Source organism: Magallana gigas, chromosome 10 (genome assembly GCF_963853765.1).
Source record: "Magallana gigas chromosome 10, xbMagGiga1.1, whole genome shotgun sequence".
Lineage (NCBI taxonomy): Eukaryota > Metazoa > Mollusca > Bivalvia > Ostreida > Ostreidae > Magallana > Magallana gigas.
In genome coordinates, this window is record NC_088862.1 from 20,410,545 (window position 1) to 20,431,703 (window position 21,159).

The following is a 21,159-nucleotide window of genomic DNA, read 5'->3' on the forward strand; positions in this document are numbered from 1 at the left end:
TATATTCAAACGCATATGTATGTAAGTTAAGCTCTTAGGAAAATGAAAACAAATTAATCTCGAATAAGATTATTGAAGCATGATAATAATAACACAAAACAAAAGTATAATTTTACTTAATTGAATTAAATGTCGTGTCAAGTTTATCGTGAGTTTTCTTTTCTGCTCTCTGCAGTGAACCAAATTGATGTTTTTTTGTGAATTTTATATTTAGTTCAAAAAAAAATTCCGTTTTGAAATCTTACATATACCACATGTTTTTCCGTTCATAATGTAATAATGCGGTCCTCAACAGTTGACCTAAAATTGAACCAACAAAGCTCTCGAAATGTCGGAATTTCCCGGAAAGGCATTTTTTTGCCAGAATGAATCATACTGTAAAACAAAGGCTAGTTTAAAGTGTTTAATTCACTGTGTTAGCCATCGTATGACTAAGCTGCTATATATAACGAGAACTTTAACAAATTCCAACATAGAGAATACAAAACATAAATAAATTAATACTTACATATTTGCATCATAGTAATGATATGCATGAAGACATACAAACATACAAATATTGCAGTGGAAACTCACAAAAATGAATTAATATGACAATAAATACAACTAAAAAAACTAAATGCAAACAATTTACCACCATTGTTATATTAAAGATTGTATATTCAAATAAAATGGATTATGAAGATAAATATCTTGTTGAGCACATATAAAGCGATTTATATATAAAATTCCATAATGACAAATTTTCTTATTAATATTGACCTTTAAGTCGAAGCCCAAGATAAAATGTTGTCAATAAACTAAGTCTTAAAACAAATGTTATACATTTCAAGGTAAAAAAAAATAAATACCAGCTGTAAATAACCCAGACATATCAATACTGTTAAAGTGTATAAATATTCTATGTTAATAAATAATGGACGGAATATATACCCTGTACACACAGAACCATGTAAACAGACCATTGGGCGGACTCATACAGGGCAGCCACTGAAAACTTCGAGGATATGTTTTGTTTAAAACAAATATCTATTATAATATACTGAAGGCATATAATACTAAATAAATTTGATGTCAGGAAAAGATTGACGAATTTAACACAACGCATTTTCACTTGCATGATAAAAGATAAATTCATGACGTCATTTCTTTTTGAGGACTGTATCTTGCTAACCAATCCTGACACTTTTGTACCGCTCTTTCGCGAATATCTTCTGACGGAAGTTCATTTTCGCGTTCTCCTTCTTCAAATACTGCGATATCATTATACCTAATGTCAAATCCGGGTGGTGTTATTTCAAAAGTTTTTTCTCTCAACGTCGCAATTTCGTATCGCCCAATGCCCGGTAGTCTTAAGTTTAAGTGTTTGAGTTGACCCAATGTACAAACTTCCCCTACTGTTGAATCCGATGGGATGGACGGAAGTCGCGTTTTATTGGTTGCGGCAGTGATGGGGCGCCGTCTAGTGGTGACCGAAACATCGGAGTCTGAGCAGGAATCGTCCGGAAGTGAGTCATTCAAATTAAAATTCGTGTCGTAGACGTCCTCATCCAAACAAAAGTTATTGCGTTGTCTTTCGACACCTGAATCACTTTGCTTTACATATGAATTATCTTGAGCGTTGGTTTTATTCACGTCCACCTGGTTACAAAAATTCTTTTCGATCCATTGTTGAGTTTTTACGTCATTGTTTGGCGTTTTTAGACCCTGGCGTTCTCTCATCGTCTCACTCATAGCGTGCTGAGCCTCTTGCGACATTCTCGAAAACACTTTGGAGGATCGAAACGTTTTTGGTTTACCAGTATACGCACTTTTTGCCCGCAAGGTTGGAACTGCTTTTTGGTTAACATGGCCAGGAGTTGTGACATCAAGCTCCATCGCCGGAGGACAGGATTTGGATGTCTTTTGGGTGACGGTGCTTCTTCTGCTAACAGAGGTCTTGGTTCGAGGAGCAAATTTTCGAGGACCAATTTGAGTAATGAAAGGACTGCTAGTTTTGCCACTGATAAGGCCGTCACAATCGTCAACTTCGATCGATGTTTGATTTTCCACCTGCTCAACCGGTGCTATATTGACCTTTTTACATTTGGTTTTCAATCCAACCTTTTCAAGGTGCACTCCATTCACATTGTTCATATTGTCATCACATGGTTCCAATAAAGTATGAGACGGTTCTATTGGATCGCTTCCGCTTTTACAATTACATTCATGAACACATGAGTTATTAAAATTGCCGTTTGAATCTAGAGACCTGGTCTCCAAATCCTTTTCACAAGAGCACGAACACGGGTTCACCATTTCCTTATCAAAAACGTCCCTAGCAATTTCAGGGCCGTCCGAAATTTCCGTGGCAGCGATCCTAATTTTCGTCGCGGAAGAACACGGAGTGGGCCTAGGATTGGTTGATGGGTTCTGCTTTAGAGCACTTTGATTAGAGTAAGTTACTGATTTGTTCGGAGCCTCGTTTCTGCTGCTAACACCCGACGCACGCGTCGTTTTCTGTTCCGTTATATTCCGTCCCAGACTCGAGTTATACATGTACGTCATCGATGACGTCGACTTCCGTATCTTCATGTGAAGCCGCTTGTACTTCTCCTCCAAAGTCCGCATCCATTGTGGATACACGACCTGGTTTCTCTTGTAGGCCCTGGAGGAGCGTGCGTCCCCCGGAGGCACCGTTAGGGAGGCGGTGATTCGAGATTTCATGATCGTTGTGGTCATTGTCCACGAGGTCCCCCTGTAACAGAATAAAAATGATTAAATAGATGTTTAACATTGTCTAAAGCTTCTACACACGCAACGTGGCAATTAAAACAATGCAATACAACCTGGGATGGTAAACTACAAATTGAACATATTGATTTCAGATGAAAACAATATGATGGCACTTTAGCATGGTTTCCTTACATGCGGACCATTTAGGTCCAGTCACATAATTATATTGATGCAAGATTTAATATGACGACTTACCTTTACAAGTAATTTTTAAAAAAGGTAACCTGGTGTGTCAACAAAAGTTTATCCGTTTGATAAAAGTATTTGGTAAATAATTCCTATCTAAGGAATAGACTGTAGAGTCTTCTTCACACATACAAGCCCAGGACATGACGGGGTAGAGATCTCAACTTCTCTATAGATCAGAGTTTTCACACTATAACAGTGAAAATAATACCCTAGTCTTTTCTGAAGACACACACGCGAATGAATCTCATTAAAACCCTGGATAATCCACTGACAAAACTGATTATTAGGTCTCGAGCCTCGGATTATCGATTTTACTATTAATCCTTTCTTTTCACAGCCATGCGGCCGCGGTGTTATGGGCGAACACCCGCCGTCAGCGTTTTCACTGCTTCCATTGATACACTGAGCCGTCTGTGATAGACCTTTAGATTGATTTTACCTTCGATTATTAAAGAGTTCCGTTATAATCACCTGGGAGCGGTAGGGATGTAGCATACATCAAAAGAACAAGACGATGTCGAGCTTTTTTTTTTTATATTATTCACTTCATGAGTTGAAACGTAATGACGATTTTATTAGATTCATATACAGGTAAATTTATGAAGACGGCGGAGGCACACCTGTAGTGGTAGATTTTCTGGCAGAGAGCTCGCGGTATGTCCTCTTTGGCAAACAGTTCTGACTGAAACAGAAGCGGTGGCCTCTTTTTGTTTTATTTATTTACGTACTAAACACCTCTAGGCGGCCTTACCGCCCTATTCATAGCTGTCTTATTAAAAGGGTATTCTCTCTCTCTGTTTAAAAGCTGATATAATTGAAAACACGGTAAAACTTAAACAAATAGAAACGGCCATTGTTGTAATTTGTGGATTTTAAACAAGACTTCATAAATGAATGTTTGGAGAGAATAAAGTGTGTAGGTCGATGAATTTTTAAATCATGACGGGTTTCTTCTAATCATCAAAGGGTTTGGACATTTAAGGACCACCAAAAGTTCCAACTACTGATAAGATTTCACATTTGTCCGTAAGACGAAGCAAAGGATGGGAATACAAAGGCAATATTTTCATCAATACGTTAGATTTCTTTTTTTTTTAATTGAGAGATAACTGGGACAATGGGGACAAATGGCTGGGATAATTGTTTTTCCATGTGCAAGGCATTTGACTTTTTTGTTCAAGTTTTATCGAAAGTTTACTGAAAGGGGTTCTTTCTGATTTTAGTACAAACATTTATATCCAGGTGTCGATCAAGAAAGTGGTGTTGTGTAATTCTATTTCTTCATTGTTAGCCAATAAGCTTTACGCCGTTAATCAATTTTTATCTGTACAAATTGAAGACTTCCTTGCAACAAAACTATGTATATTTGGTCGGAAAAAGAGGAATGTCCCTTTAAATCGATGCTTTATCTTACAGATTCAATCACCCTGCTCAAAAGAATTTTCGTTTTTCCCCCGGCGGTTATAAACAAGGCTGTAAAATTATCGGCATTTAAATGTAAATCTGTAAGATGTTTTTTCACCTTCGAATTTTGTGGACCATGATAGTTAAAAGCACACTACCCCGTCTGTATCGGGACTCGGACCATTAACTAATCTTGTATCCAGCTCTTAAAAGTTTTCTCAAAACAGAATACGATCTGGAAGAGACTCTTATTTTTTATCACAAAAAGACCCATTCCAAAGAAAGTTACATTTTCAGTTTTTGAATCAAGTTTTGGAAAGATGACACAGCCCATTTAGGTACCTAACATATTCGTCTTAAGTAAAAGTAAAAAACTTCGTCACATTTATATATTTGCTTTCTTTATTTTATGAGAAACTCACAAAACGCAACGTGCTTCACTTTTTTGCGTGTTTGGCTTTTAACCAAACGCAGAACAAATTATAAATCTTTTTGTTTCTCTGGTATTTAAGTTCTTTCTACTCAAGGCTGTGAGAGTTTTGCTTCAGTTCCCGGTAACTATGAAGTGTAATTAAATCGATTTTCCTTCTCCTTGCCGAACAATAGATATTGCAAGTGTCAATTGTTTGACTTGTTGAGATTTAAAACAGCGACTTTTTATGGTGTGCAATTTGAAGGCAAAACGCTTCGTCAATAATAAAAAATATGCATGGTTTAATTTTCTTTGTGATCACTTTTTGCTACCAAATTGACAATATGCATATATATGGATTGTTAGCAAGTGTTGAACAAATTGAAGTTTTTACTTGGGTATCATTTAAGAATTTTAGATATCATACAACTGAATGTAAATTTCTTTATTAGCTCTCTCATTGGTTTTCTATCAGAGAAAGTCTTATTTTGCCGGACGCAAAAAGTCAACAAGTACACGATACAGATCTTGATTCAAAAAATGAATTAAAGAAAAAAAAATAAAGAAAATTAAAGATATGTTAATTTCTGAGAGATCAGAGTTACCCATTGTTAATCTTTTTTCTTTCTGCTACTAACGGGACATGGGGTATGAGTTAACAACTTCACAAATCTAGTAGCGAGAGTGTTAACCAAAAATGACATAAATACAAATGAAAAATATGTATTACGTTATAAAGATAAAACCCAGACAAACGTGAGGTTAGAGCTGATGCCGACTAATAGCTGTAACTATTAATTGGGTAATAATTGTGTATCCGTGAATGACTTATATAGACTGTAAGATAGGGTCTACATTGTATATGTGAGGAAGTCTGGCCAAATGACGGATTGATCAACCACAATTATGCGTAAATTTGTAAAAAAAATCTGAAACCCCAGGGGAAAAAATGAAAATAAATCAATAACTACACATGGTTATATTAAAACTAGAGATTTTAAGGTAGTATTAGACCCCTGTCGATATTAACGTGGATTAACGTACATTTATTATCAAAATACTTTCAAAATTTGGAGTGGTAAAAATAATGAAAGTCCAAGCGGGTTTCTAGCTTATGACTTACAGATTCGTAGTTTACGCTCTTACCTATTGCTCAACGTTGTCACATGATAATTTTGGGATGGAAAAAATTATAAGATTACAATAGTTAATTTTTATGGGTTTTACAGTAGGAAGTACATCACAATATGGAGATGCCCCATACCACATTGAATGTAAAGGTTATTTATCTTAAACATCGACTAAAACGATCCAAGATCAAGTTGCCATGTTTGTAAAGTTTAATACCTGTGATCTATGATTTATGTTAAACTCATTACATATAAACATATGAGGCAGATTGCACAATATTTTACGTCTGAATTCAATAAGCCTGTAAAAGATCTTCATTTGTATTGCAAAATCTAAAATAAACTTCTATAGATTTCAAACGTGTTCTTACCTATTGTTTATGATTGCAAAATTAGCGACTTGCGGTGTTCAGATGTCTTTGATAGAATGCTAATTATATAGCTATGTCCTAAACCTTGTAAAATGACGATCTAAATCAATCAACTTCCAAGAATCTACTAAACGACACTGGATATGAACCCTTTTATTCCCAGAAGAAGCTATCGCGATATATGAATATATACAGTGTATTGTACAGGAAGCCCAAATAGGTTAATGTTTCAACAGATTATCACCGAGTCCAAAAAGGTATCATAGTTTCAGAATCTCTACCTATCTTTGATTTTTCAAGGAAAAACAGATCTAATCAGGTTACGTGTGTCATAAGTCGATTTCTGTTGCGTATACATACATCCCTTCCCACCCTTGGGTTCTTGGGTATATGGAGTAGTCCGTGCAATGAACTAATAAATAATGACCAAAGCTCTATTTAAGGTTGAGTTTTTTTAAAATGTCATATATAGAATAGTGTATTTAATTATACATACAATACCCATGTACGTGTATCAGTCAATTCTTTATATGAATTGTACATGTATATCTTTATACATATGCATTTGAAAAAATATTCCAAGAAATAATTCAAAATATGTAAACATGCTCTATACATGTATACAAAATATGCTCTCTTTGTCTCTCGTCAAGAAGAACAATCTCGACAAAATTAAGCAGATATTAACTAAATTTAATCTAAATACCCCAGCAACACATACAAGTACAATGTTGACTTTTATTTATGTTCAATTTGAAGTTTAAAATCATTCTATGAGAAATTGTTTGTCCTGTGTTAATTTTAACTTTAGATTTAAAATTAGAAGAGGACAATAAATTATTCAAAGACTATAAACTAAACTGTATTTATAATTATTAAACAATTGATGGTATAGATAATAGACTATATAGCTACCTACCTTCTCCTGCACGTGTTTTCATAGCAGGCACTGGGATAGCAGTGGGGAGCGAGGAGGCACTTTAAACTGACGTTGTAGGTAATTATCCATTATTAAAACTCCTCCATTCCCCCTCAAGACGGCTCTGTTTTCATAGACTTGTGTATTGAATTCGCTGTCCATTCACTCCGTGGCGTTGTCGTCCTCGGAAAATGTTGGCAACTCCGCATAAGTCCTGACAAAAGTTCCTTTAATTGTGACCCAATCTTTTCGGTATTTATCTCCAAAAAATTAAGAGAAAATGTGGATCAAATTCACTACCATTTAATCGCTTTAACTTCTAATCATTTTTTGAACGCGATTTCCCACTCAATACACGCGGCCTTCAGTCTTTAATGCTTGTTGATTGTAAAATACAAGCTGTCAATTTTTTCTATAAACAATTCATTTGATGTGCGTTTTAAACATATTTAAACTATTGGAGAAGCCGCGCTAGTCGTGTGTGAGCTATTTATGTCAATTTAAACAATTTAAATCTCTTTTAGAAGTAGACCTGCGGGCAGGTGGAATGAAGGGCTACTAGAGGGGTCACGGGACCGGAAGGTGTCTAGATCTTTTCCATTTAAGAAGGCTGGATGACCATGACCATTTTTAGATTTTATGAATCTCCGTTAGAAAAAGAGCTTTCTATTAAGAAATTTTAAATATAAAATATCAGGTGTCAAGATCTTGTCCACTGAAGGATGTAAGAGAAAAACACGAGGACAAAACAGCGTACATGTAAACATGTTTATTACCTCCCTCCATTGTACTTTAAAAAAATGTCTTTACTTTGTGAGTTACATAACTGGAATAACATCCATCATAAAAGGAGAAACCTTCACATCAACAAACAAACAAACAAACTGAAAATATCCATCAAAAAGGAGATCTACTTGATCGGTGTGCTAGCAAAAAATCCATATGTGAAATCAAAATTTATTAACATTGCATATAAATTACAAATGTACCTAAAATTTCAAATTTTGTTTTTCATGTAGTTTTTTGAAATGAAAACTTAATAAACTGAAAACATGTAGTAAGTATGGTATTCGTGAGCATGCACGATTCTTTCGGATATTTAATCATTACGAATGAAGAGCTGAAATTTGGTCTTTAAATATTTTTCTTTCAAATGCCGAGGATATATATTATCTGTGTGCTTCTAATGTGCATCCAGTTGGCGAAGAACACGATAGGGGTATAATTCGATTGCAAATATTGGATGCGTGGACATGTTTCTGAATAGGAAATTAATAACGTCCTCCCCTGCTGAGGGGGGGGGGGGTCGAATTGTACCGGTATAAAGAACGGGTCCGATTTCTTTAACCTATATTGGTATGTGATCTAAACTTGTCTCTGGGTTATTTCCTAAAATAGCATTATTCTGGTAAAAACGAGTAGGTTCTGACTATATTAGCTGTAACTACGAAAGGTACCAAGTATGTCGTTCTATAATAGCATGACCATTCTTATTTGTAAGTGTTTGATCTAAAAAAAAAAAAATCTACATGTAAATGGGTGCATAAAGGCGGAACGCTTTGATATTATCAGAGGGATCGGACATACTGAATACATTTACGTCGATTTACAGCTGCATGAGTATTGATAATACATGTATGCGCATACAGTTAGAGTTCTTTTTGCATGTCTTATTTCACGATGTGCATGCAGAGGTTTACAGATGACCTGTTTAAAATCTCTCTCTCTCTCTCTCTCTCTCACGCTTTCATATAAAAATCAATAATCGTTGTTTTACGTCCTTTTTAAGTTAACGATTTTAAAAAATAGGCTTTGCTCTATGTTTTCCCCATAATTAATTAGATATATATTGATATCAGCTAGTAGAAGAATACGTGCAAAGAAGTTTAAAAAAATATTATGTCACAGAACATAACAAAACATATTGACAACTTTCCTTTAATAAGAACCACTTTTATACAAATCTTGGCATCTAAATGATTTTCTGAAGTTTTTTTCCTCCAAATTTAGTAGTTAATTTTTGCGCTAAGAACGGATTATTTAAATAGAGCTGTCAAATGTATAGCTCTCAAACCTCAATTACAACCCGACGCTTCAATAAACAAACTAATTATTTCTTTTGACAGCTCTCAATTTTCCAATATCAAATCCATAGTGGATTTTTTTTTCTTTTGCGGTAGATCTAAGAGTGCTTTTAAAAGAGTTCTTCTTTCTCCGGTGAATCGAATTAAGTTCGTTTTAGTGCTCTCTATACAAATAAAATATATACAGATTTCTTTAGTCAACTTTGAGTGCTTAAACTTTTGATTAATATTTGATTTGTTAATGATGAGTTTTTGGCTGAAGTTTGTCGAACATTTATTGTGCACACAGAGAGAGAGAGAGAGAGAGAGAGAGAGAGAGAGAGAGAGATTTTAAATTCTTCTAGAAAAATATGTATTCTAGGAAAAAGTAGAACTCATAACTGAACTAAAAAATGATTAACCTAAAGACCATAAAGATCAACTATCTACAGTCTTTACATATAGAAAAACGTGTCCCAATACATTAGAAAACATGCAATGTATAGAGTGGTGTTACTTTGTTAATGTCTTATAACTGAATCGTTTTGGTTGGTGAGGGGTGACATTCAGAGTTATCTGTGACCTGTTCCCTTTTTGTTGATCCGAGAATCTGTCCATCCCACTTCTTAAAACACTGACGAGATCCCTCTATAAATGAGTATAATCAACGATTTTAACATCATTTGCTTCATGTTATTTTTAATACATTGGTTTCTGGCTCTTATTTTTTTCATTTGTGATAAGTTTTAAAGAGTTATCTTTCTTGTATAAGGAATTACAGAACTTTGGGTTTTCGGGAAGGGGAACTGGGGGATTTTAATATGGGCCCCTGAGTGCAAATAGAAATGTACTATTAATTTTGTAAAACATATCAAGAAGCTGATAAAGGCTATTGCATTGTCATGGAATTTAATCAAGCAGATTTGGCCTTAAATATATGTCTCATTTTCATGATGTTAGATCGTTAAAAAAAATTCCTGCTAATTTATTATGTTTCCAGTTTTCTTGATTTATTCTGTTGGTAAATTCAACTTTCTAACGGTACCACTTCAGTAAGTTTTACAGATATATATATAGAGAGAGAGTTTGTTGAACAATTATTGTGCACACAGAGAGAGAGAGAGAGAGAGAGAGAGAGAGAGAGAGAGAGAGAGAGAGAGAGAGAGAGAGAGAGAGAGATTGCTTGTCGATATGCATATTCTGCAGACATGTAGGTACATACTGTAACAGATCTTATGTCGGCGAGCGATGATTTCAGAGCAGTAACATAAACACGACCTAGGACGTCGGTGTCCTCACAGGACTTGATTTATGGCCTCTGACACATTTACCTGACCTAACTTGCACTCTCTCTCCATTTTTCATTTCCTGGACAGGTGCTACAAATGAATTGGAACTGTTCAACGTCTCACAACATCAGTAATTTGCTAACTGACATGGTTTTTTCCACGATAAATGAACTTTCCTAACGAATAGTGCAAGTATTTGACATTTGAACAATTTTTTTTTGACACAGTTTATTCCTTTGCCCTCTCAGTCTTTATTAGTTAAACATGCAGTTAAAAATTAAACATACGATAAAGCATACTTTTCTCAAACAGAATGATATGTTGAATGCTTACATTGAACATCTAGGAGTCTCAATCCTTACGAATCATCACTAGTTCAAAGTAAAAATTCAATCGGCTTTTGTCTCTCTTCTTTTGATGGTTTGTTGTATTATAACTTTCTTTCACTTTTAACCGTGGAAAACATGGAAGTTTTATTTTGGGTTTTTGTCGCTTTTTATTTTGTCTTTAATAAATTAGATCTAATACGATATCACCCATGTTCATGTATTTTCAAAAAATTCATGTACATAAAAAATGTAAGACAAATTTCAATTTTAAACTATCTTGCAGATAATTCTGTCCTATTGGAACATCATTGCTACATCATGTACATGTAATTGATATTTGCAGATATTTTTGGAAAGGGAATGCCAAAAAATCCCTTAAATAGTATATTTTTTTGTTTGAAAAGGAATTTTTTAATTTAGTTTTATTTTCTTGTGTGTTATTTATATCTTTTTATCCATTGAAAATATTTTTTCGAATTTAAAAATGACTTTTGCATACAAATAAAGGAATTAAAATCAATACAACCTAATTACATGTTTATTTAATTCTTATATTTTTACATAGACACAATTTAACCCAAAAAGTCGTTTTTGATAGGTAAGATATTTTAGACTAAAAATGCAGTTTCATAGTTTATGTCTCTCAGTACATACAGAGAGAGAGAGAGAGAGAGAGAGAGAGAGAGAGAGAGAGAGAGAGAGAGAGAGAGAGAGATTATTTGTAGAACTATTTCATCAGAATGACTCGGCGCTTCGCTATTTAGACTCTGTGACTGTAGTCTTTTCCTGTTCTTTCTTTCTCGGACTGACTTACGCCTGTTTTCTGTGTTGGGGTCACGTGTTTTATCCCTCCGCGATGTCCCTAGATTATCCCTCTCTCCTGACGTCTCTGTCAAAATTCTGTTTCGAGCCATGCTACTTGATGTTAATGAATCTTTTAAATTAATCAGAATTCCTACCTCTTTTTATGATGGAATCTGAATCAAGTAATGAAAAAAAAATAAGAATCTAACATTTCTAATGAAATCCAATTATTTAATCTACTGAGTATTATTATTGCATTTTTATTCTTTAAAAAATTCATATTTTCAGCAAAATAAATCATCGGAAAATTCCAAAAATAACTAAATTTCAAAGGAAATCACTTTAAAATTGTAGGGGATAGTTTTTGTATAATTTTCTTATTCTCCTGTCATGTTGTAAATTTTGAATTTGCTGGGTGTAAATACAAAATTTACAACATGACAACTGTTGTCATGTTGTAAATTTTGTATTTACACCCACCCAGTAAATTCAAAATTTACAACATGACACTACTTCTATACAAAAACAAAGAGTTTTAGTAATAGAGAACTAAAATTCCATTCTATGTCACTAAAACCTCCTCATTCTACAAACTTTTTGTACAGACTAAATTTAATGAGGAACTTGAATTTTTATGACATTTCAGATTTTGAATTCAACATAAGAATTGCCATGGTTGTTGAATCAACTAATTTATATGATTTATTGTTCCAAATTTTAAGTTTGTATTACATTTTAATAAAATAATGTAACATTTTTTTTTTTAATTCTGCTTATACATTGAAAATGAAAATCGAAACAATTTTGAGAAAATAAAACCTTTACCCTCCAATTTAAAAAAAAAGATTATGTTCATTTAAGATGTCCTTTAATCCAGTGGATTCACCTTTGAGTCGTAAAGTACTTTGAATGGATAAAATTAAAATTAAATAACTAAAAATTAATTTTTTTTCTGTGTATAAGCACATTATGTACTTGAATAAAAATTTACATAGAAATATTAATATTGTTTTGATATCGGAAATAAAGCACCCTTGATGTAGTGTTAACAGGCTGCTAGTATTTTGATTTTGTTTCCTCTACATTTATCAAGATGCATTCTGGGAAACAAGGGAGGTTGACAGATGACAAGATGGAACACCTAAATAGTGAAACGTTTAGATGTGTGACATCTGGAACTTTTTCTAAATTTAGATCCAAGTCTCACATCTTATAGCTTATAAAGTGCAATTTTGAATATATCCGTGCCTTTCTAATGCTTTGCTACTTTCTTAATGAAATCTTTCATTGATAACCTATATTTTTTAATCACATTTGAGAGATAAACGTTACAATATGTACAATATAGTACTGTTTTAATGTGTTAGAACTACATTCATAACCAAAAGAACACTGAGAAATTAGGAAGTTCAACATTTAATATATACAATAGAACAGGAAGCCTGCATTATGATGGTTTTAAAAATGAAGAAATGGAGCCCTTGGAAATAATTTTTTTTCTATGTTCAAGAAACTTTTATCTAATCAGTAAAGGATGTTAAAACGGGAAACAACTTGATTCTGGATTCTGCAGTTAACTTTCATAGATTATAGCATTATGGATCTTAGGCTTGAGAAAATCATTTCAAGAAATCTCCTGTATATACCTACGTTGATTTTTGCATCTCTATTTGAGCCCCATTATTGATTTCTGGAGGTAATATTTGAATCAATGTGAATCTACATTTTTTAAAGGCTTCTCAAAGATATTATATTTCATGGTGACTATTTTATTTAAAGCTTAATTTTTTTTCCATTTTCAAGGAAATTAAATCTGGCTCATTATTAAATAATCTTGAAAGCCCTTCACCCATGAGTTATATATGTGATATTGAGCCAGTTGTTCCAAAGAAAACGATAGGTATGTTAGAAGTTTACAAAGAATGACAACACGAATGATAGACGCCAGACAGATTTTGATCAGAAAAGTTCACCTGATCCTTTGACTGAGACGAACCGAAGCATTCGAAAATAAAATTGAGCTATATCCGTTGTAACTTATTTTCAAAATTAATTGATTGTAATAGCTTCCTTTGAAGAACAATAAAATAACATTTTAAAAAAAAAAGTTTACTCCCTTTTTATTCTTCAAATGAAGCATGATCTCTATTTTTTGAATTCTGAGATTCTGCTGTGTTTATTTCACTTAGTATATCGCTTGGTCATATCTATATATTCTTAATGAGAGCTCACAAATTCTTCTTTAACAGTTTCAACGCGCTGTCTTTAATTTACTGTTGAGTTTTACATCGTTTTATCAATACATCTATTTGTCAGTATAAAATTCTTCTAATAGGTTTTTTTTATGTGTACTTTGAGCACTTTATCATTACAAACCCTTTTTTATCAAATTATCAATTCATTTCTTGCGCTAAATTTAAGATTTCGGAAGAAACCAGTGTAATGAAATTTCTAAATTTCATACACACACGTGTACACTATGCACATAATTAATGTTCAACAAAATGTGCAAGAAAAACCGCGAAGAGTTAACGTTAAGACATTAAGCGTTAAATTGGTAGCCAAACATACTACAGATTCTCGCAAACACTCCCCGTAGTATACGAAAACAGATTTATTTGTTATTTTTGGCTTTCAGTAGATAAATATGGAACTGACTACTATTCATTCCCGACAAAGTACTAAAATGGCGACCCATTTGAGGTTTGATTATGCAACACAGGAAGGCGCAAAGGTTCAGAGGTCATCGAAAATATACAGGAAGTGAGGACATGATCGTGTTTAATTTTAATGAGTCATAGTGTACGTGAATGCTTGCGATGATGGCTTCTTAAATTGACAACTTTTAACATTTTCTGCATTGATATCACCATTACAACCATCGCACTCCAACTTGATAAGTTTTGTTTTGCATGTTGTATTCTTTATAGTTAAAATGCACAGGTCATTACAAGATAAAGCAGATTTTAGATACGCAGTGATGCTAGGCATGATTTCTGGTACATGTACATTGTTTACAATGTCTAATATATTTGCAAAAAAGTGTCCGAAATTTGAGAAAGTAAACGGTGTATCAGTCACGTGGTTTTCACGGGCTTATGTACATGACTTGTATTTGTTGACTAAAATGCATTTATCAAAATGAAAACAAAATGTTTTGCCTCAGTTGTTGAAGATGATGTAAACCATGTTTTGAAGATTTTTTGTTCATGTATTACACGACGTGGAAGGTCTCTATAAAATGTAGAATCATTAACACCGAACAGAAAACTACATGGAGGAATTAGTGAGAGCTGGAAATTAACAACAAAATAAACACGATCCGTAAACCTCACGAAATCCCAGATAGCAACACACTGGACGTGAAAGAGTCGATGTCGATCTGAGCAAGGTGTCAAATGTGAACAACTTTCAACACTCGGTTACACCGCCAACATCACCGCGCTGACATAAACACGCAACTGTACCGGAAGTTGTTTGTAAAGTCTATAAATCAGAGAGAAAACTACCGAACCTTGTCCACAATAGTCAGATCGGAGCCACAAACGCCCCTCCTCCTAGTGGATCACAGGGCTACAGCCATTTTCTAAGACAAATAATTTTTCCCTCTGCAATAATGTTATCCCTGCTCACAAATGTCAACGGCAAAATGTTTCTGACCTGTAGAATACATTGGCTGCTGATTTTGTTTCAGTTAGTTCCGGTCAAGGGAAGCACCCTGATCCGAGAGGAGGACCCCGGGATGGCTGAAATAGAGTCGAACTCACAGTTTAACTACAACCCTAACTCCATGAGGGGTAAGTCCTTAAGTCCTTTTGATGGGCACTGATCGTGTGTAACTTGTAAAACAACCTTAATAGTTTGCAAACGTGTAATTTCGTCCCATTTTCATTAAATCTGTCAAAATTATATTGAATGGCATTTACATTATTACAGATGTTTACCTAATTTTTCAAATTCTACTTTTCGAATTTACAAAGCCCTCGTATGATAAATGAGAAGTTTTTGGTATCATTTGGTGACAGCAAATTTCCGATAAGTCAGTTAAAATGCAATGAAAAAAAATCCTAAAACCTACGGGTATTGTGTTTCTCTATTTTATTGCATATAAAACGATTTTTTAAAACAATATTTCCATAAAATTTAGATTATCATTAACTTTCAAGTAATTTCTATTTCAAGATTTCATAAATTTATGAAATGCAGAAAATGGAATCTAAACATTCATTCAAAAGCAAATAATTTCTACTCGAGACAAACCTTTCGAACTACGAATTTTATTTATTGCATCCAGTAGGGCGAAAGGCTATCGAAAATTATATAAGCTGTAAAAAAACGATTGGGTGCATTTGAAATTTCAGAGTTTCTTTGTTTAAACAACTACTAAGACATAAGTCTAAATACGTGTACATGCAATCAAATACAAAGTCACTAAATTTGATTGCACGTTATATCTAAATATACAAATACAACTCTATTAATCGGCCAGGAACGCCTTCGCTGACACAGTAATGACTGTGTTAAAAGGAGCTGAAACATCAAGTAACGTCCCACTTTCCAAGGCAGGGCGTCAGTGTATTGTGTTTCTTGCTAAATCATCGATTTCGAGCAAGTTTTCTTTAGACCTATCGTTTAAAGCGCCTTTAATTAGCACTCGATAAAATTTTACTTGATACATAACATTTCCTCAACGGTACTTAAAGACAATCATTTTAAATCATTACTTTGCAAATCCGACAGTTTTTATGATCATAATTCTACTATAAAATGAAATGCTATTCTTATTTATTTCTTTGCTAAACGAGGAACTGAATTTTTTTGTGAGGAATTCACTGTTCGTCGTTTTGAATGATAAAAATTTAAATGAAGATCAGTTGGCATAAAGATTTTATATTCCTCAAAAAAGAAGATTTTAACCTTATTTTTTACGAAATGTTCAAGTTTTATAGGTCGTATCTATTAACCAAGAACAATCCGAACTGCTTCTTTCGCTGCGCCTTTTGCTGGGTGGTTTATTTTTGCTGAAAGAAAACGTTTGCCTCAGAGTAAATTGCATTTATTTGCATGTCTTTGATACGGAATGTCTTACTTACTACACATAGTGTACTTATAGGTTTATTCAAATAGGTTATGTTTGATGATCGTTTGAACTAATTTTGTTTTATGTAGGACAAAAGAATAGTTGAAATTGTATGTAGACAATTCTTCACAAGGTTTTACACCTACAAAGTATTTCACCAATCAAATGCTTATTTTTAAAACAAAAACGATTACTACAGAATTGTGTATTCCACAAGAAATGATGCTAGAATCAGCGTTAAGTGAAGTTTTTTTCACTACAGGTCCTATTATGTGGAACTATTTGTGGAAGGAATGCCGAGCCCGAGGACAATCTCCGATAAACATTAACACACAGAGTGTTCTCCGTAAAATGGGCTACACCATCCATTATAACCTGGAGAACATCAGGACCAGCGGCACGTTTGTCAATAATGGTACATTTCTATTTCTATTTATAATACTTTATGAACAGAATCATAATTAATCTTTAGGATGCTCTTTGCAATGTATTTTGGTCTAGATGAAATGATGTCGAAATTAAAGAAGTACATGATGAGTAACAAGATATCATTTTCAATAAAAGGTTCACGCTTTTTCTCTTCAAGAAATGTAAGCAAAAATCCTACAATTAATGCTAAACAGACATATCTTGCTTTCGCAAAAGTTTAAAATACATTCTGATTAAGTAAGTAGTCACAAAATATATTTTCAAGAATATTTGAATTACAAATTATTGCATACACATAAACCCTTCAGTGTTAAATTAAAGATCCTTAAACTTTAAGGTGGCTGGATGGTCCACAAGTCGATCCACTCATCATGTAAAATTTAAATTCAGAAAACCTTTACACTGTTTAAAAGTAAATGTAGAAATACAGGTACATGTATAAAAAAAAACAACTAAAAACACGACCACCCCTCTCCCTCCCCTTTTAAGTAAATTGTTTGATAATTTTTTTTCATGAAAAATATCTAAAGTAAAGCCTGTTAATATTTCGACACTAAACTGATTCCCTTGAGAAGAGAAAGTTGTGTAACATTGCGCAAGTCATAAACTATCCTCTACGACTCAGTTCCATTTTATGCGTTGCATATCAAATGGATGCAATTCCAATGTATTAAAAAACTATAAAGTATTTTACATATAGAATATCACACTGTTGTTTTGATCTCGGCCCTGGTATCAGCCCGAGCGGTTGGTATCAGCCCAAGCCCGAAGGGCGCGGGCCGATACCATCCGAGTGGACTTAAGAGATTTATTTTAAGATGAATGATAGGGATAGAATAATTAGCATTAACAAATCATTGAGAGGCTCGACAATAACCATGATGAAGACATTATATTCAGTCACGACTTTTCACTGTGTTTTTGCTTTTACATGAAGTCAATTAATTACACTGATTATACTGAATTATTGTCAGGGCGTATTACACAATATACCAGAAAAAGATCTCAAGAAAATAGTTTCGGAGTGACGTTATATGTTTATTCGTCATATTTATTCCTTTATTTATTAGATTTGCAACTAAAATAGCCTAATCCTTATTCATAGAGGACAACGTTAATGTATTTTTGTTTATTTCTCTCTAAAATTAAATCCCCATGGGATGCATGACTCATTTGTTGCATGCTGCAATGGTTGCCTCTTTCAGGCCATTCCTGTGCGTTCTACCCCGACAAGAAATTGCGCGTGCTGTACGGAGTGCCCCACCACGAGAAAGACATCTACGTCTTTGATCAGATCCACTTTCACTTTGGCAATGACCTTGAGCACGGCTCCGAACACTCCATGGACGGCAAATTCTTCCCCATTGAGGTGAGTACAAATCAATTAAACCCTTGATGTGGGACAGAATGTGGTATTGGGATCGTTAGCTATGAGATTTTTACAATTTGGAAAAAATAAGCATATAAAATGTAATTGTTGTGCATTGCATGATGATTAGTAATTATATAGTTAAGTGAGTACAAAGCAATTTTAGAGATCCCTTTTTTCTTAACAAACATGTAATCATTATGGATAACGTTTGTGGAAATGTCCTTGACTATCAATACATTTATTTTTTGTAAAATGAAAATATTCAGATACATATCGAAATCCATAAAAACAGCAACAGGAAAGCACTACAAATGATACAAAAACTAAAGTCTCCAATTTCAATTGGCCTCGGATAAGGTTACGGTGTGTTATTGTTTCGCAATTTGGTAATGCCCAATATAATTTCAATCTGCTCTACCTATTTTAATGTTAAATTTGAACAATCTAGCACCGTTTCTTCCTATCTTCAGGTCCAACATGATTTCGTAATATCTGTTTTCTTCTTTCTTTGTGAACAGTTGCATATGGTGCATTACAACGCAAAATATGGAGACGCAAAAAACGCATCGAAATACATGGACGGGACGGTGGCCTTGTCCATTTTGTTTGAGGTATATCTCAATTAATGGCCTTGTAGTTAATTTGTAGTCTGATTCATAAGGTCGACCTTCAACTTGTTTGATGATCTCATGATTTGGTTACGTAAAATGTTCACCTTTTAATGTCACTTTGTACAACTTCCTACACGTTTAAACTGTCATTTTCATTTTAAATCATATCAAATGGAGAGAGAAGATCGTCTTGATTTTGTATTTTTTTCCTTCCTAATTTTAGGTAGGACACAATGGACCAGGGGAGGTAGACACATTTATACAAAACTACGTCCCTAAAGTTCGAAATCCAAGTCGTAAGTTCATTGCAACAGCAAAACAATTTCCCCCTCTTTATATTCTTTTCAAAATGAATTTAATTAAATCGCATTTCCGATATCTCATACGTACAAGGGTTGATCCAAAAGTAATGTCACACTATGCACCGCGTTTAATACTGGTGTTGTATTGTATAAAATGATAGATCAAGATTTTTCTTATCAAAATTCTAATTTGAAGTAAAATTTTGAATAAATTTCGTTGAACACTTAACAAGATATTGATGTTTATAGCCTGATACATGTATATACATTTACATGACATCGCCGCGGAATGAATTTACGTCTTTTTTAGGGTTTGTATTTGTGTAAAAATAACATAATTTCAAAATTTGAAAAGACCCAAACTACACAATATTTTGAAACAGATATACCATACACACTTTCTAACTGTTTTTAAAAAAAATAGGGAACGTTACCGTCCATTTCGGATTTCTACACAATGCTTTTTGACTCCAGACCAGGGAATAAAAAGGTTGGACATGCGAATAGTGATACGAAGCATTTTTTGCTTTGATGAATAGAAATCACTAGAAGATATACTGGAATTGATATATCAACCTAAAATTAAGAGCGAGTGAACAGGGTTCCCTTAACGTGGTTCCAATATCTGATAAAAGCATATGTCATGTTAATAAATAAATTAAATAGAGAGAAGTTATACGCTCTGAAGGAAAGTTAAACTAGGTTATTACGTCATGAGCTATATCATAAAGCTACTTTCATGACTTCTTGAAGAGACCTCGAGAAACTAATCGCTCATTAAAAAATATCCAATATACTACCCCATCGATTGCAAAATGAGATATTAGTGACTTTAAAAAAAAATGTAAAATAGAGCATCGTGGCCAATTTTTATAGAGTACAAAATTACGAAATTCCACCACAACGCCAAAGATCTAAATATGACGTCACTTGCGTGCGGCGACTATCCTTGCTTCACGTTCTACAAAATATATTATCTTCAGAAATATTTATCAAAATGCATTTACATTTTCAGATCTGAATTGAAATAGATAGATATCTCAAAGCACAAGTTTTTGTCTCTTTCCGTGGATTTTACACGATTTTATCGCATCTGTGACATTACTTTTGGATCAACCCTCGTAATTGGTTGAACTTTAAAAAAAAAGGCTTATGTTAGAAGACCAAACGTTTTAGTGACACGGTTTTGGATTTTTATAATTTTGACAGACGAAGGGGTGCAGGCTTTGATCGACCTGTCCGGGGTTCTGCCCTACAACAGGGAGTTCTACACGTACTACGGGACTAAGACCACCCCTCCGTGTGAATTCAACACCAGGTGGATCATCCTGAAGCAACACAGAACCATCACTAGAAAGGTACGCATGCGCATCAAAGAATCTCATGGAAACAGGGAGTCAAGCTAGTCAATTAACCTTGTTATACTTGCTCGTGGTATATAATTTAATAAAGCGATTGATAAATTCATTATATATAACATAAATATTGTTTGATTAAAAAAAAACGAAAACTGAAACTTTGAGACTGTACCTAACACATTTGAAAGGGCACTATTTATCATAACGTATCACAAGTTTATTATTTTCAATGATTATAAAGCTCGACGAAAATGGTACCACAGGAATAAATTTGCGAACTGCTTGTACAACAACCAAAGAACTTTCTCTTTACTTCATACTT

The 21,159-nt window shown here is 33.7% G+C and overlaps 2 protein-coding genes across 5 annotated transcripts in view; one reads left to right on the top strand and one right to left on the bottom strand.

Moving 5' to 3' along the window:
- Nucleotides 1-21,159, top strand: part of LOC105317122 (carbonic anhydrase 3) — a 30,745-nt gene that overhangs the window by 8,874 nt on the left and 712 nt on the right. The window contains exons 1-7 of one of the 2 annotated variants that reach the window (XM_066073107.1): nt 7,231-7,278; nt 15,380-15,482; nt 17,028-17,180; nt 18,400-18,563; nt 19,085-19,177; nt 19,401-19,473; nt 20,689-20,837. In XM_066073107.1, coding sequence (XP_065929179.1) covers nt 15,428-15,482; nt 17,028-17,180; nt 18,400-18,563; nt 19,085-19,177; nt 19,401-19,473; nt 20,689-20,837 — 687 coding nt within the window. In that variant the 5' untranslated portion in view covers nt 7,231-7,278; nt 15,380-15,427. Of the gene's footprint in view, nt 1-7,230; nt 7,279-15,379; nt 15,483-17,027; nt 17,181-18,399; nt 18,564-19,084; nt 19,178-19,400; nt 19,474-20,688; nt 20,838-21,159 lie in introns of those variants that run through there. The other variant, XM_011413668.4, reaches the window with a different exon arrangement.
- On the bottom strand, nt 390-7,684 carry LOC105317117 (uncharacterized). 3 transcript variants are annotated; one of them, XM_066073108.1, is made up of 3 exons: nt 7,201-7,684; nt 2,971-3,386; nt 390-2,737 (listed from the first exon to the last, which is right to left on the bottom strand). In XM_066073108.1, exon 3 carries the CDS (start codon nt 2,719-2,721, stop codon nt 1,135-1,137), a length of 1,587 nt encoding a protein of 528 aa, XP_065929180.1. In that variant the 5' UTR covers nt 2,722-2,737; nt 2,971-3,386; nt 7,201-7,684; the 3' UTR covers nt 390-1,134. The 3 variants fall into 3 exon arrangements, with proteins under 3 accessions (XP_065929180.1, XP_011411957.3, XP_019918283.3); XM_011413655.4 differs by lacking the exon at nt 2,971-3,386; XM_020062724.3 differs by lacking the exon at nt 7,201-7,684 and having other exon boundaries at nt 2,971-4,591.